We start from the raw sequence: 14,798 nt of genomic DNA on the forward strand, positions 1-14,798 counted from the left end.
AGTAATACTAGACTGGTCTTCTTATCTTCAATATAACAAAAGTAGGGAGCAGAGTAAGTGGTAATTAATATACTTGACTAATCCGACTGCCCATGTGCTTGGTTGGTATTACAAACATGTTTAGGGCAAGCACGCAAATAATCCATAGTGCAGTTGCATCTCATCTGACTTTTCAATTAAAGTTCAATTTTGTATTTCTTCTGTCATCAAGTGGATGCTGAAAATTCTGTTTTTTTTCCTCAATTTTGATCAATATTTGTGAAACTAAAGGGCTTTTCTTGGTTGGGAACAAGCTTTTCCTTTCTCCAACTTTTCCCCAATTTCATAGTAGCATGGGAACCCTGGACTGATGCTCTACTGTTTGAATAGAGTTTCCAGGAATTCAAGATCAGACCATTTCTTTTAAGTGCTGAGTGTTGAAACTCTGATATTCTTGAGCAACAGGATTTTCAAATTAGCCACTATGGCAACAATATCAGATGTAGGATATGCACCATTTTCATTTAAGACAAACTAGAGACCATTGGAAGACTTTTCGTGAAGACCCTGTCTTGATCATCCATTCAAGAGAACTAGTAACAAGATTTTGAATATGTTCATTGTGGTAGCCATATTAGAGTTCAGACCAGCAACATATTCATTCAAGGCCAACTAGATTTCATAGTCTTCTGGTTAAAACCTCCTGTCATCATGAATTTCCAATCTGAATAATCAGCAATGACAAGATTTTGAAGATGGCTGCCATGATGGACATAATGGATAATCAGCACCATCTTTATTCAGTACCGACTATAACATCATATTAAATCTTATGGTGAAAAACTGTTGTTGATATGACTTTCCATCATAAAATAGTAGTGACCAGATTTTCAAGAATGCCAATCCTGTTGCTATATTGGATATCAGATCAGCACAATTTTTACTTGAGGCAACTAGAACCATAAGAAGTGTTCCAGTGAATACCCCATGCTGATATGACCTTCTGTTTCAGGAGTGGTAATAATATGATTTTCAAGAATGCTCCTATGGTGGCCATTTTGGATGTCAGATCAACATTAATTTCATTAAGTACCAACTAGACATAAGTCCTTCAGTGAAAACTCCATGTTGATGTGACCATTCATTCAGATCATACAGTGAAAACAAGATTCACAAGTTGGACACTATGGTGGCCATATTGGAAGTCTAGGCAACATCTTATTGAACACCAGATTGGCATTATTTTCATTCAGGACTAACAAGATATCATAAAAAGTCTGTTACCAAAAACCACATGTTGATATAACCATCCATTCTGCAGAAGCAGCAATAACAAGATTTTCAAAATGGCTGCAGACAGAACCATCAACCCACAGGAAGCTACTGGCAAGCTTTCCCATAATGGCCGAGCCTAAGTCTCAAACCCAAGCAAACAGAGGTGAGACTGCAGTGATCAGTAAAGGTAAGCATTTTAGAACATGCAATCACCCAAGGCACCTATATTCACAAGTGGTAATAACAAAATTTTCAAGATGGCTGTAATGGCAGACATAAAGGATGTCCGAGAAGCACCACTGTCATTTGGGATGAACTAAATCTTGGGCTGTAAGTACATGTGCAAAGTTTCATGGCAATCCTCCCAAAAGTTTAAGAGAAGCAGGACTCCCCATAAACTATTATGGTCTATGTCCATTAGAGAAAAAATATGACATAAATCCAGTAGTCACATTGTGACTGGTAAAAGATGTAGTAAAGCAATAAACACAAATAACTAAAAAATAAGGACTGACTGTTAAGCAATACACTCTAACAACCAGAAAATAAGGCATGGCAGTTAAACAATATACCATAAGAACTAGAAAATTAAGTGTGACAGTTAAATAATATACCATAAGAACTAGAAAATAAGGTATTGCAGTTAAACAACATACCATAACAACTAGAAAAACGGTATTGCAGTTAAACAGCATACCATAGCAAATAGAAAATAAGGTATTGCAATTAAACAACATACCATAACAATTAGATAATCAGGTGTGACAGTTAAATAATATACCATAAGAACTAGAAAATAAGGTGTGGAAGTTAAACAATATACCATAACAACTAGAAAATTAGGTGTGACAGGTAAACAATACATCTTAACGAGAAAATAAGGTGTGGGAGTAAACAATATATTGTAACAACTAGAAAATTATGTTACAGGTAAACAATATACCTTAACAACAAAATAAAATGTGACAGTTAAACAATATACCATAACAACTAAAAAGTAAGGTGTGAAAAGTAAACAATATACCAAACCAACTAGAAAATAAAACATGGCAGTTAAACAGTACACCTTAACTAGCAAATAAAGCATGGCAGTTAAACAATATACCATAACAACTAGAAAATAAAGCGTGGTTTTCACTAATCAGTGGTAACTTTTGTTGAGTTTATTTTCAAGGTTGGCTTAATTCTGAGGTAAAATGTATTTTTAAATAAAAATATCAGTATCCAATGGTTAAATGGTGTCCATTTGACACACACACACACACACACACACACAAATATATATATATATATATATATATATATATATATATATATATATATATATATATATATATATATATACATACATACATACATACATACATACATATATATATATATATATATATATATATATATATATATATATATACACACACATATATACACACACATATATACACACACTTTTATATAACGAAAATGATGAATATTTTTTGAATAAATTTTGAACCTCTCAAGGTTTATATTGACAAAAAATAAATTCCTTTGTCCCCATTGTAAACTGATTTAACAAATATATTTTCACATAAAGTTTAGAATATTAGTCTTTCTTCAGTGAAGAGTTTTTTTTATGTGTTCAAATTATATGTATTCAATATGACAACTTATTTTCATGGCTGACTCACTTTCCAGGTATGCTTAATTTTGAATTTCTAGAGATTAAGTTTGGCCTTAATGTGTTGCTGAGCTCTTGCTTGGGAAAAGATTATGATAAACTGCACAACAAAGCAAAGAAAAACAGGAGGAAAGGTGATTGGAAATATAAATACATAAATGTAAATGGACTTAAATTCTTACCTTTCGTTTCAAGAGGATTATTAGCTGTGATCGTAAGATGAGTCCTTGATAAGTCCCAAATGTTTCTGTTCTATCACTCTGCAATTTACAGTAGGCGGATAACAATCTGATAAGCCTAATATTAACATAAAATGTTATACAAGCTAAATGTGAATATTAATTTTAACTTTCTATTAGTCACCATATGCAGATGACTGCATTGGTACTATGGTAAAACCTGTAAACATTTGAACACTTACAAATATTTTTTATTTGTTCAAGATTTTATGTGATTTACCATTCAAGAGTTCTCTGAAGGGACTGATGATATACTGTCCAGAAAGAATTTCCAGAGTTCAAAGTAAGACCATTTCTTCTTTCTAACTGTTGAGTGTTTATACAATCGATGACATTTCATGAGCAATAAAATTTTCAAATTAGTTGCTTCATTTGTGTATTGTGTCACTGTGTTTGTAAGCTCACTGAATTACAAAAATCCAAGCAATGACTTTTAACATGGCCCCAATGTAAAGTCAGTCTGGTTTTCAAATTGATTCACAATAGTGAGGACAGATCTGTTTGTAGTCAGTTCTACAATATTTTGAGGTTTTGTATTGCTTAACTGTTAATTTGTTGTTCAAGATGTTTTCTGAGGAATAGTTAAGGCAGCTCATATTGTTTGTTCAACTCAGATCAAAATGAAGAAACATTTGCTTTCTCCCAATGCTAAGAAACCAGTGGTTAAGAAATATGAGACTCGGAAATGCATCTGAAGTTCAACTCTAGAACTTCCTCCTTGGGGTGAGGCAAGCTTTTAGTCGTATTGGGAAACAGGTGCCTTAAAAACCCAGACACAGGAAAACAAACTTCTTTGCAGGCTGAGCTTGCTTGGTTTGTCATTGCCAAATCTAATGCTGATAAAAAGAGTACAACCTCCATTCTTCGCAACATACAAAGTGATATAAAGTAGATCTGGACCAGAAAACTATTGCGAGTTTGTTATGAGTAATAATGACAGTGAATGTCATTGTGGATTTAATTTGTTTAAAATCTCTGCAGTGAACTATGAGATACACAACTCTTACTTTAATATTCACTTAATCGACAATTTACTGACTGGCATTCATTCATTATTGTAATCTACAACAAAATATAAGAAGAAAATAAAATTGTGAGTACAATTAATGTGACTGATGACTATTCATCCAAGTGATAAAATTCTTTCTTTTCGTCATTAATGACTAACAAAGAATTTTACAGGCTCATCACAACATAGATTTTCTTTCATAAACATTATTTGTATTATATCAGTATTAATACAAAGTAACCTACTATATATCCTGATGTTTTGAAATAAACCTACAAACACATGATAAATCTGAAATTTCTCCAAAAGGATGCCCTTCTCCATGTTGTCCTGCTGAAGAGAATTTGGTTCATTATGCAAGGGCAGATTTCTATGTCAAACTGGGACCATGGCCCTGCGAAAAGGTCAAAAATTAAGCCCCCCCTCCCAAATCTTGTTCGAACCCATGAAGACCCATAACATATCTGGTTTGAATCCATGAAGTCCCATATCAGACTTTGGTCTGAATCCATGATGACCTTCAAAAATATGTTTGGCTGAAACAAAATTGAGTTAAACTCAAACAAATTTAGACTCCATTAAAGTTCTTTCAAGTTACTTGAAAGAAACAAATTTAAAGACGGACAAGACAAATGATACATTTACCGTATACACTAGCATATAAACTGAATAATTTAGGAAAATATAAGGGCCTGGAAGAAGGATGGGTCAGTTTATCTGCGGGCCAATGTCTAAACTTGACAGTTTTTAGGTCTTTTTGTTGACTACTGTAATGGATGTAAATCTCTGGATACGAAGCAATAATTTTTTCCTTGTCCTACGACATAAGCATGTAAAAAAAAAAACTTTCGGTGACCCAACAATTATTAAACTGTTATACATTACTATGATTGATTTTTGTTATTATTTTGCATGTTTTCTGATTCCTCCAACACAAAATTAAAAAAGGTAAACACAGACTTCATAATTTGAGGGCCGGTTGAGGTTACCCGGGAGAACAGGCTGAACTATAATGTATAGTATTTACACAGTGCAAAGTGTGCATAACGTCACTTAAATCCTTATTTATTCCCAAGCATATTAGATGCAGATTTTGCTTTATTCATTGTTTTGACTGAATTGCATTCTTCCAGATAACATTTCAGCTAGTCCTTGATAGCTATTTCATTTACGTTGAATCACGCGCTCACGAGTTACTCATTTTCAATGATATAAGTGATTCTACCAATGGAGGTAATATTTTTAAAAAGGTACGCAGGTTTAATTGTATAAGGCATATAACTAGCATAATTTACATGTTTGCAAAAAGTGGTAATAATAAAGGCTAAAATTCTCATATAGGTCAACTAAGATCAACATCAATCAATTTTAGTTTTGTGTTTTGGCTGAACAAACATAACTTTCCACACAATGTGAAGCTTGATGTTCTGGCATCTCCTGTGTTGATAGTCGGTGAATTTGTCTTTCATTTTGTGACAGCAGTACAGAAGAGTTAATCATTCAAACCCTGAAACTGGCTTGTGTTAAGAGGGAATTTTGACTGGCAACTATACCAGTACAATGATGTGTAATTGCCTTTTATTCCATGACATTAGCACGATTACTGTAGATTTGTAAAATGGTGTTTAAGGCATACCTATGAACTTTTCAAAAGCCAAGTAGGGAGACTGAAAAAAAAAGAGATTGGGACTTAAAATCAGGAGATTTTTGGTGGCATTTTTAAAGCTTTGTTTTCATTAAATACTGATCGATCTTCCTGGTCCAATATGCGTGAAATTCACAAAAAGACTCACCGTTTCTCCCTGTTAGGCACCCCGTTTTCCCCCAGGATATGCCCTATTTTCATATTCTGGTCAGCTGTGGTCAAACTGCACAATAGCTAAAGATTAGTCTTAAATAAACAAGCAAGAGAGCCAACGTTACTAATTAAAAGTTAATTCTTATCGATGCAACTATTTTGTGAAAATGACTTGCCCTCTGTCATAATTCAAAGAAACCACGTGTCATGCAAGCACCAGCAACTGATGGGCAATAAAGGATTCCCAATTTTATTGAATTAAAGGTAAATAAATCGGCAGTCTCGTGGTATTTACCCTCGTTGTATATCTAACTGTATTCTCTTATTGTCAACTCATAAAGCATTTAGTATTGTTTACTATAAAACATGTATTTTGAATTAGTTTTTTGAGGGCACATTTGCTGGGTGGTATGTATTTTCATTCCTTCTTTTAATTTAACAATAGTAATTAACATTGGTACATAAGGTATAAAAATGCCAGGTGTTCACTCGTGTAAATTTCTTTCGTGGGAATGGTGCTATAGCATATGGAGTTACAGCATTCGTAGTGATCATTTTTGGGACTGAAATTAATTGTGGACGATTTTATTTTTGTGGTTTGTTTTTATGGTTCTGTTTTATTTTTGTCATTTTTTTATTGTTGCAGAGATATAAAAAAATCATTAATTTACATGAATAATGTTTAAACTTAACATTCTATTTAGTGAAGAAGCAAGTTCTTTCTAGCAAAGTAATTATTTTGTCACAACAGTAATTCACAGGTGATGCAACAGAACATGTGGGACTTTTCTTGTTTAGTAGAAATGAAAATCAAAGACATAATGTAATAATTGGGAGTTCTCTGCAAAAATCGGAATATATGAAATTGGGAGGTAGGCATGGAGCGCCCCCAAAATCTTGAGTTTTTTTCCCCTCCCAGCGTGAAAATTGACAGGTATGGTGTAAGGTCACTTTCATCAAAGCAAACTACAATTCAGCTTTTACGGTATTAGCATAATTTTCAAAGCATTATTTCCGAAACATCATTACTGCATTCTGGAGATATCATTAAAGTTTAGCGCAATGGTGCCCATGATTCGACTCCAAGGGATGTACTTAATTCAGCGCGTAATCAAACTTACAATGTACATGTGGTGGCGCCATCATGTAAATACGTTCAGTAGCCTAATTGCGAGCATAAATCGAACCATATTGTTGTTCATTGTAGATTTTAATGAGTTAGGTATTTACAATTTCAAAGCGAAGTAAAAACGTTATTACCAGTGCAATGATATTAAAATGTGCAATGAAATAATGCATAAACAATTGAGTCAAAAGGGAGAGGTACTGTTACAGCAACTCGCGATTGCTAAATTCTTGGCATGGTTGGATCAAATTATACACAAAAATTTAAATTAGGCAGAAACAAAAAGAAAACAGAAAATTAAATAAATTAATTTTCAAACAAGTTTATACCATTTCTTTTTAATAATCATTCACACCAACATTGAGATAAGTATATATGTATTTTTTTTGTAAATATAAGTTTGCCTAAATGAATGCATTTTGAACTTGCCTCATGCATCTTGAGATGTCTCAGAGTTGTGGGTCGACTTATACATAGGTCATGTACTTTTTAGTGTTTATGTGTGTGTGTGATTGGTACTTTTTAACATAGCTTACAATTTTTCAGTCATATCGCAAAGATGTTTGCAGTGTGATAGTTTATAGTGATGTCTAGCTCTGGGGCATCATGCCGCAGACATGTAGCATGATGTCCCACCCTGTCACACTATTCTGACACCAGGCTGACCAGTCCTAACACTAACCTCTTAATGCTGAGTGCCAAGCGAGGCAGCTGTTAGTACCATTTTTCTGCAAGTCTTTGGTATGACTCGGCCAGGGATTGAACCCATGATCATCTGCATCTGAAGCGGATGCTCTAACCACTAAGCCACTGGAGCGGTTTTAATATTTATACCTGTTCAGTTTGGGGGTCAGTTTATAGACAAACGGGCTTATATGCGAGTATATACGGTAAGCTGGAATGGATGGAGATGGGAGACACTAAATATACCTCTCCATCATAATGTGAAATGGAAAGGTTACTTCACTGTGCTGGCTTACCTGTCCTGCAGAGGGATCATAATCTTGGACCACAGGGAAACCATTGTGTGTCTCATTCTTCAATATGTCTACGATTCTCCCTACCTTCTCCACTGTGTTGAACACACTGACTGGGTGACTCATTACCTCTCTGAAACAGTGAAAACAGCCCATCTCATTCTGTGTCAGCATGCCATACAAAACACCCTAAACATTTGGAGCAAAAAATACACACCTAATGTATAATACGTCAGGAGTACATCAACTACCATGCAAATCTAGCCCTCTCAGGCTTAAAAAAGACCTCCACTGTTTCTTTTCACAAGAGTTCCTGCAGACCTATCAAAAACAAATTCCGTGATTTTTAACAAATTTTCCAGTGCCATTTCACAAACTCAAGGACCACAAAATCTATGAAATTAAACCGTTTATTGACTGTAATTGTGCCATGTTCAAAACAAGTTTTTAATCTGTGCTTGGTATTCTATGCAATTAGCAATTATCACTGTTTTAACTCCATTGTCAGAAATTCTATGACTATTTTTTTTAACTTTGCAAGGTTTTGAGAATTCCATGACTTTTCAAGGCCTTGATATTAATTTTGTTTCAAATTCCAAAACATTTCCTGGATTCCAGGACCAGCAGGAACCTGTTTACTTGTTTTTGAACCAATGTGCTATAGCAGTCAAACAAGAGTTGTCTCCACTTGGATTGAGAGTTTAGTGCCAAATCTCCTCAATTCTGATTTACTACTTAAGTGGAATTGCATGCTCTTCCAATGATATATTGGTGGGGATGGCCAACCAGTATTCCTGTATATCTCTTTCTATGAGTTTTTATGGAAGCATCAAATGACAAAGAGAATCAAAATATTGAGAACACACAGTTTGGAAGATTCCAATACTGTATTCATGAACTTCATCCTCAGTCAACACAAAAATAAATTTTGATTAAAAGAGGATTCTATCATGCTTGCTTTATTTCCATTAAACTACTATCCATATATAACAATGTTATGCAACTGAATAAATCACAACTTTCAAATCTCTTGCTATCTGTACTAGCTTATAAATCAAGTCAAACTGTATACAACAATGAACCTGATCTGAAACCAGGGTATAAGCTGCTTGTTCTATTGATTATGCCTAACAAACTGCACAGACCCAAATCGGCCAGCACATTATGCAATGGCAGATCTGGGTCTGTGCAGTTTGCAGTTGGGATTGAATTATAAGTGAGTATATACAGTGTATGTAAATCAGTTTCTTTACTATTAATAATCAAACTTTGAGTTTGAGTGTGCACTCTGTCTGAGGTTCATGTTATATTTTCATCAGTATAAACAAAAAAATACAGCAGAACTTCGATTATCCATCAGGGTGCAGGACCAAAACCATTATGGATATGAGAATAGATGGATAACAGAACATGTACAATAAAAGTATTAAAGAGTAGACCAAGTCATCAAAAATTCATAATATCTACATATGTATATGTACCTGTTTTTAATATTTTGACATACAATGCCATGACGGTTATTAGAGACTGACAGTTAATCAGGTGCCAGATAATCAAAGTTCTACTGTACCAACATTTCTGTTAAAGAAGTATTGAAATCCTTGCTAGGCATGCTTTCCTGAATATTAACATGGCAGTGATATGGTTGTGAAATTTAATACAAAATACTCGAATGATATGTAACAAGCTGTGACAAAAAAGAAAACTTTCATATACCTATTTATTAAATGTACCAGAAAATGTGTCATTTCTGGTTATGGATTTGCTGCTGCTTTAGTGTTAGTATGACCCTTCCATAATAACTAATTTCCCCATCAATTATTTTTTTATTTAAAAACTTATACAATAAAATTTCAAAAAATGAAAAGCTGACATAATGATACTTGAGATACACGATTGCTCAGAGTATGCACTGGGATCAACCTCTGATCTACCATACATGTCTGTATCATGGCAGTAACCATTTCCTCTCAGGATTAGGATTTTTGTCCTTTTTATATTTTGACTAGCCTTCAAGATCAAAGGGCTGAAAGGCTCCATACAAAAAGTGTCAGATTATTAGAAATACAAACTATTTTTAGTAACAGATAATAAACACAATGCCATTTACTTGAGATTTGAAATGACTCTAAGCCAAAAATATACCTTGTAAGGTACTTAAATAAAAGTATATTTTCTTGTGTCTTGCAATGCATGTAAACATGGCACTAGAAGTGCTTTTTTACACATCATGTTCAAGATACTCTAAATCATCAGTTTAATGGCTGTCCAGTACCAGTTGTATATTAGTATGAATAACTGCAAATACTTGAACAAAATTTGAAAGCACTTAGCATCATTCATGGTTGTGTGTGTGTGTGTGTGTGTGTGTGTGTGTATGTGTGTCTGTGTGTGTGATTTTGATTTTTAACATAGCTTTAACAATTTTTCAGTCATACTGCTATGATGTCTGCAGTGTGACAGTTTATAAAGATGTCTAGCACTGGGGCATCAGGGTTTAGTTGTATGCCATATAAAAGAATAAAAATAATACTATTTTCTGTCAGTCATGCTTTGATTATTGCCAGAAAAAGTATTGCATAAGCTGCATCATACCAAAGCACATGTAAATGACTAAGTTAGCTATGTTATGACTCTATGGTCTTCAACTAAGTAACAGAAAGAAGCAAAACCATCAAGTTTTTTAAAACGTGATAAATAATTTAATTCTCTAAGTTCTAAATGAAAATTTAAGAGGAACTTAACAGTATTGTGAATTAAATCCATGATTATCCTAAAAATTCTATCACAAGTCCAAAAGAATAGAGAGTGCTGAATGAATTCCAGTTCCTGAATGTGCTGATGTACTTATATCCTAGAAGTGTCAACTGTCTTGATGTATCTCAATGGAATTTTAAGAATATCTTTGAATAAATTCACAATAATCCCAGAATAATATCTTAGTCAAAATCAAAGAGCACTTTGTACTTCCAGTTAATAATCCAAACAAATTAGTCCTCTCAAATTATATCTAAACACAACATTAAATACATCTGCAGACTGATTCTAAAACAAGAACATAGGAAAGAATTAATTGTCCACTTCTTCTTTCTTATGTACACCCTACAGATTTATGCTGCAACATTTTCCTCTCAATCTATGTTGCAATACCAAGCACATGACATATTTTGCACAACATCCCCTTGTCATAACAGAACCCACTTAACATAATCATCCAACTGGAAATTACCCCAAACTTGTAAACAGGTTCATTATTAAGATTGATTTTTAAAACTTATCAGCCTATTTACAGTTCTACAGACAAGCACCAAAAGTAAAGACACAATATAGATATCCATAACACATGTATGTGACTAGAATTAAGCTAAATATTTTTTGCAAAATGTTCTAATGGTAAGAAAATCCAATATGTACACTGACATTTTATGATAAAGAGATTTCCTTAATCCTACAAATGAACAGTTACAGACACGAAAACCCACCTTAAAGTTATTGCACACCAACTCAACATTAAAAAAATCTTCTAGCCACAAACAGATTAACTGAGACTTGTCACAAAATTTTTAAAATTTTCTTTCTTTCCAAACTGAACAATGAAATGACTACCAACTACCGCAGAGCCTTGAAGTGCAGTTTTCTTGTATTGTCTGAATGGGTATCAAGGATGAAATGGTCCAATGATATGTATAACTTAATAAATTACTTTACATCACATAATCAAATATTTGTCTGATTTTTCAGTAATGCTTTGCTTTTTTGCTGTTCATTTTGTTGTTTCACAAGGGTCATGAGTTTTCTATTAAATGAACATACTACATGACTCCAAGTTACTGGCTGAGCAGAATAACATATCATTTTACTCACTTTTAAGTTGACTTTAACTGCAAACTGCTTAGGACCCAGATCTGCCAGCACATGTGCTGACAGATCTGGGTCTATGCAGTTTGATAGAGTAATCTTTAGAACAAACAATATATACCCTGATTTGCAGATGCACTATAGAATGACAAATCTGGATATATGCATGTTGTAGTTGGACCCAACCTATAATTGAGTATTTATCTTTGCAGTTTAACCTATTCATGGAAAATTCATAAGGGCATAGTCCACTCAATAAATACATGTTGTTGTGCATGATACTTGTATATGTGGTTTGGAGGAATCAACTTGTTCACATCCAGTATGCACAGTGCATGTACATCCTTAGATCTATTTGTCTGGTTTTGTAGAACCTAATGCAATACATCTTCAGGATCAAATTACCAAGTTAAGTTGGTCAATCTATATTTGCATACATATCAATTTAAAGAAATAAAATTGATCCATTAGAGACTTACCTTGCAGATATGTTGGAAGACATGACAGGTGGCTCCCAACCAAGCATAGGAACACCCTGGATATGGATATGCATATCATAGATTCCCTGGAAACAAAAAGAATGATATATTTGGTTACTATTACCATATCCACCTACAGTGTGCATGTTGATCCCATTCCAGCAATGGAAATCCATGTATATGAATGTGCATTTCACAAATCCATGAAACAAAATACAGTGTGACCCCACTATAGCACGGGCCGTTATAATGCGAATTCAGATATAACATGGTCGCAGCGTGGCTCCCATAATTTTACATATATGTATTTTTCTCACATATGAAAAAAAATTCTTTCTGAAAAGTACAAAGAAAAAACGTAAAAGAGTTTATTATGATTTTGGGGAAAAGACTGCGCACGAATAATACAAGACGATCGTGGAGTGGCTCCTGAAATTTTATATGTATTTTTTTCGTACACGAAAAAAAATCTTCTTCAAAGTACGAAAAATAAAGTGTAAAATGTTTATTCTAGGATCGCGTAGGGTTTTGCAAATGTTACAAACTGCGATTTTTATTTCCTTATTGGCAGCAAAATATACCATCTGGTGAATTTTTTTTACTGGCAACATTGTTGGCTGTTTAAACTTGTATATACAACCAATTTTTGGGAGTGGAGAAATTCAGAGACCACATGAAAGGAAGCCGCAAATCTGATATAAAATGCAATGAAATTTATCTATTGTTACATAAACAATTTCTTTGTCCATATTGACAAACCATCTTAACAGTGCATTGTTAAATCATAAGCCGCTTATCTTGACATCTAGCATGAGTTCTGTATGTTGTGAGATATCCACTTTTTGGGGGGTTGTTGTTGACATTTCTGGTAACAGAGATCAACCAGACAAGGCATTATCTCGTAATCTATCTTTCATCAGATTTTCGGCCGCTCACTAGTAATTAACATATTTACATAGACTGACATTTGTGTGTGGATGGTGTGTAAAATTCCTCTTCTTTCCACTATGAGATAAATCCTTCAGAACACCCACATGTTCTGTAGTAATCTATTGTCCGTTGACCTTTTGTTAAATTGAGTGGAAGGCAGCATCACTCTGCAACCACACAAAAAAATATTTCTTGTTGGTTTATTCAATAGGCAGGGAAGAACTGTAAAATTACGATCGACCAAACAACGGCCAGTTCCTTTTTTAAAAATGTACCCAGATAAAATAGTTTGCTGAAATTTCAAAGAAAACATTACCTTTGAAGCACTGACTGTTATGAAAACATACAATGCAAATGGAAAAGAAACCCGTCTCAATCATGCAATACAATTATTTGATGTTGCCGCCACAATAAGAAACAGGCATTCATTTGGTTCTCTAAAGCTGGCCTTTAGCGGTGACTTCAATAACGCATGCATATTTCATCAAGGAAAGCCGACTACAATCTTCAATAAAACCAAAGAACTTTTCTTCAAAGAAGTCAGTACCAAACTTAAGAAAAAACAATGGAATCTGATAGATTTTTTCATTTTCCAACGTAACTAGAACACGTTTACTGTGCCATGAAAGTTTCCTATTTGCAAGGAAAACATTTGTGCTTATGAATGCTACCAACGGCAGCTTAAAACACAAACTAACTTCTACCCACTTGGGACGTACTGAAAAGTAAATGTGCTTCCTCATTCGTTACGTGATTGTGCTATGTTTATCCACTGAATTCAGACCTATATGACCTGTGAAAAAATTACTGAATATTTTAAATCTGTGCAGATTTTTTCGATGGAATTACTTGTATTGTGGATTCAATGTATGTGATGAGATTCATGGGTGAGTACATGGTGTTGATACTCTCTATTCATGCTATACATAAGAAATGTATATATAAACAGTATAAATGTATATGTACCAATCCATGGTTCTCTAAATAAAGTAAAATATGCCTTATCTGTTTTCATTACAGGTGTATTTCCCATTTAATATGCATCAATTTAAGATGGTAACTGTGCCAATGAAGCACATATTTTACTGCCCGCATTTATTACCTACACCCCACCACCACAAATTTGTTGTGGTACATGCATGATTTTCTTCAGCTAGCTGACCTGGTTTCTTATAACACGGTTCAGTCTATAACACGGTCGGGTTCTATGGCTCCCAAGTACCGTGTTATAACAGGGTCACACTGTAATATCATTACATTGGTCATTATTACGATATCCCTCCAGTATGTTTGTGACTCCATTCCAGCACAGGAAAACTCCTGCACATGCATGTGCATTTCACAGACCCAATGGAAGCAAAATAATGTTACAATGATTATAATATCCACCTACATCACATTGCTCCCATCCTAGTCAGGAACACCCTGTATACAGATATGCATTCCACAGACCCAATGGAAGCAAAAT

General features: G+C 34.0%; 1 protein-coding gene across 3 annotated transcripts in view; it reads right to left on the bottom strand.

Annotated features, from left to right (window-relative positions):
• The window catches only part of LOC149802677 (H(+)/Cl(-) exchange transporter 7-like), a 92,286-nt gene that overhangs the window by 15,539 nt on the left and 61,949 nt on the right, over positions 1-14,798 (bottom strand). For all 3 annotated transcript variants that reach the window (XM_089952051.1, XM_089952052.1, XM_089952050.1), the window contains 3 exons: positions 12,401-12,486; positions 8,067-8,196; positions 3,097-3,174 (listed from right to left, as the gene is read on the bottom strand). In XM_089952051.1, the coding sequence (XP_089808177.1) occupies positions 3,097-3,174; positions 8,067-8,196; positions 12,401-12,486 (294 nt within the window). The remainder of the gene's footprint in view (positions 1-3,096; positions 3,175-8,066; positions 8,197-12,400; positions 12,487-14,798) is intronic.

The sequence above is a fragment of the Sinohyriopsis cumingii genome, chromosome 3, assembly GCF_028554795.1.
Source record: "Sinohyriopsis cumingii isolate HCF-2022 chromosome 3, ASM2855479v2, whole genome shotgun sequence".
NCBI classification, from domain to species: domain Eukaryota; kingdom Metazoa; phylum Mollusca; class Bivalvia; order Unionida; family Unionidae; genus Sinohyriopsis; species Sinohyriopsis cumingii.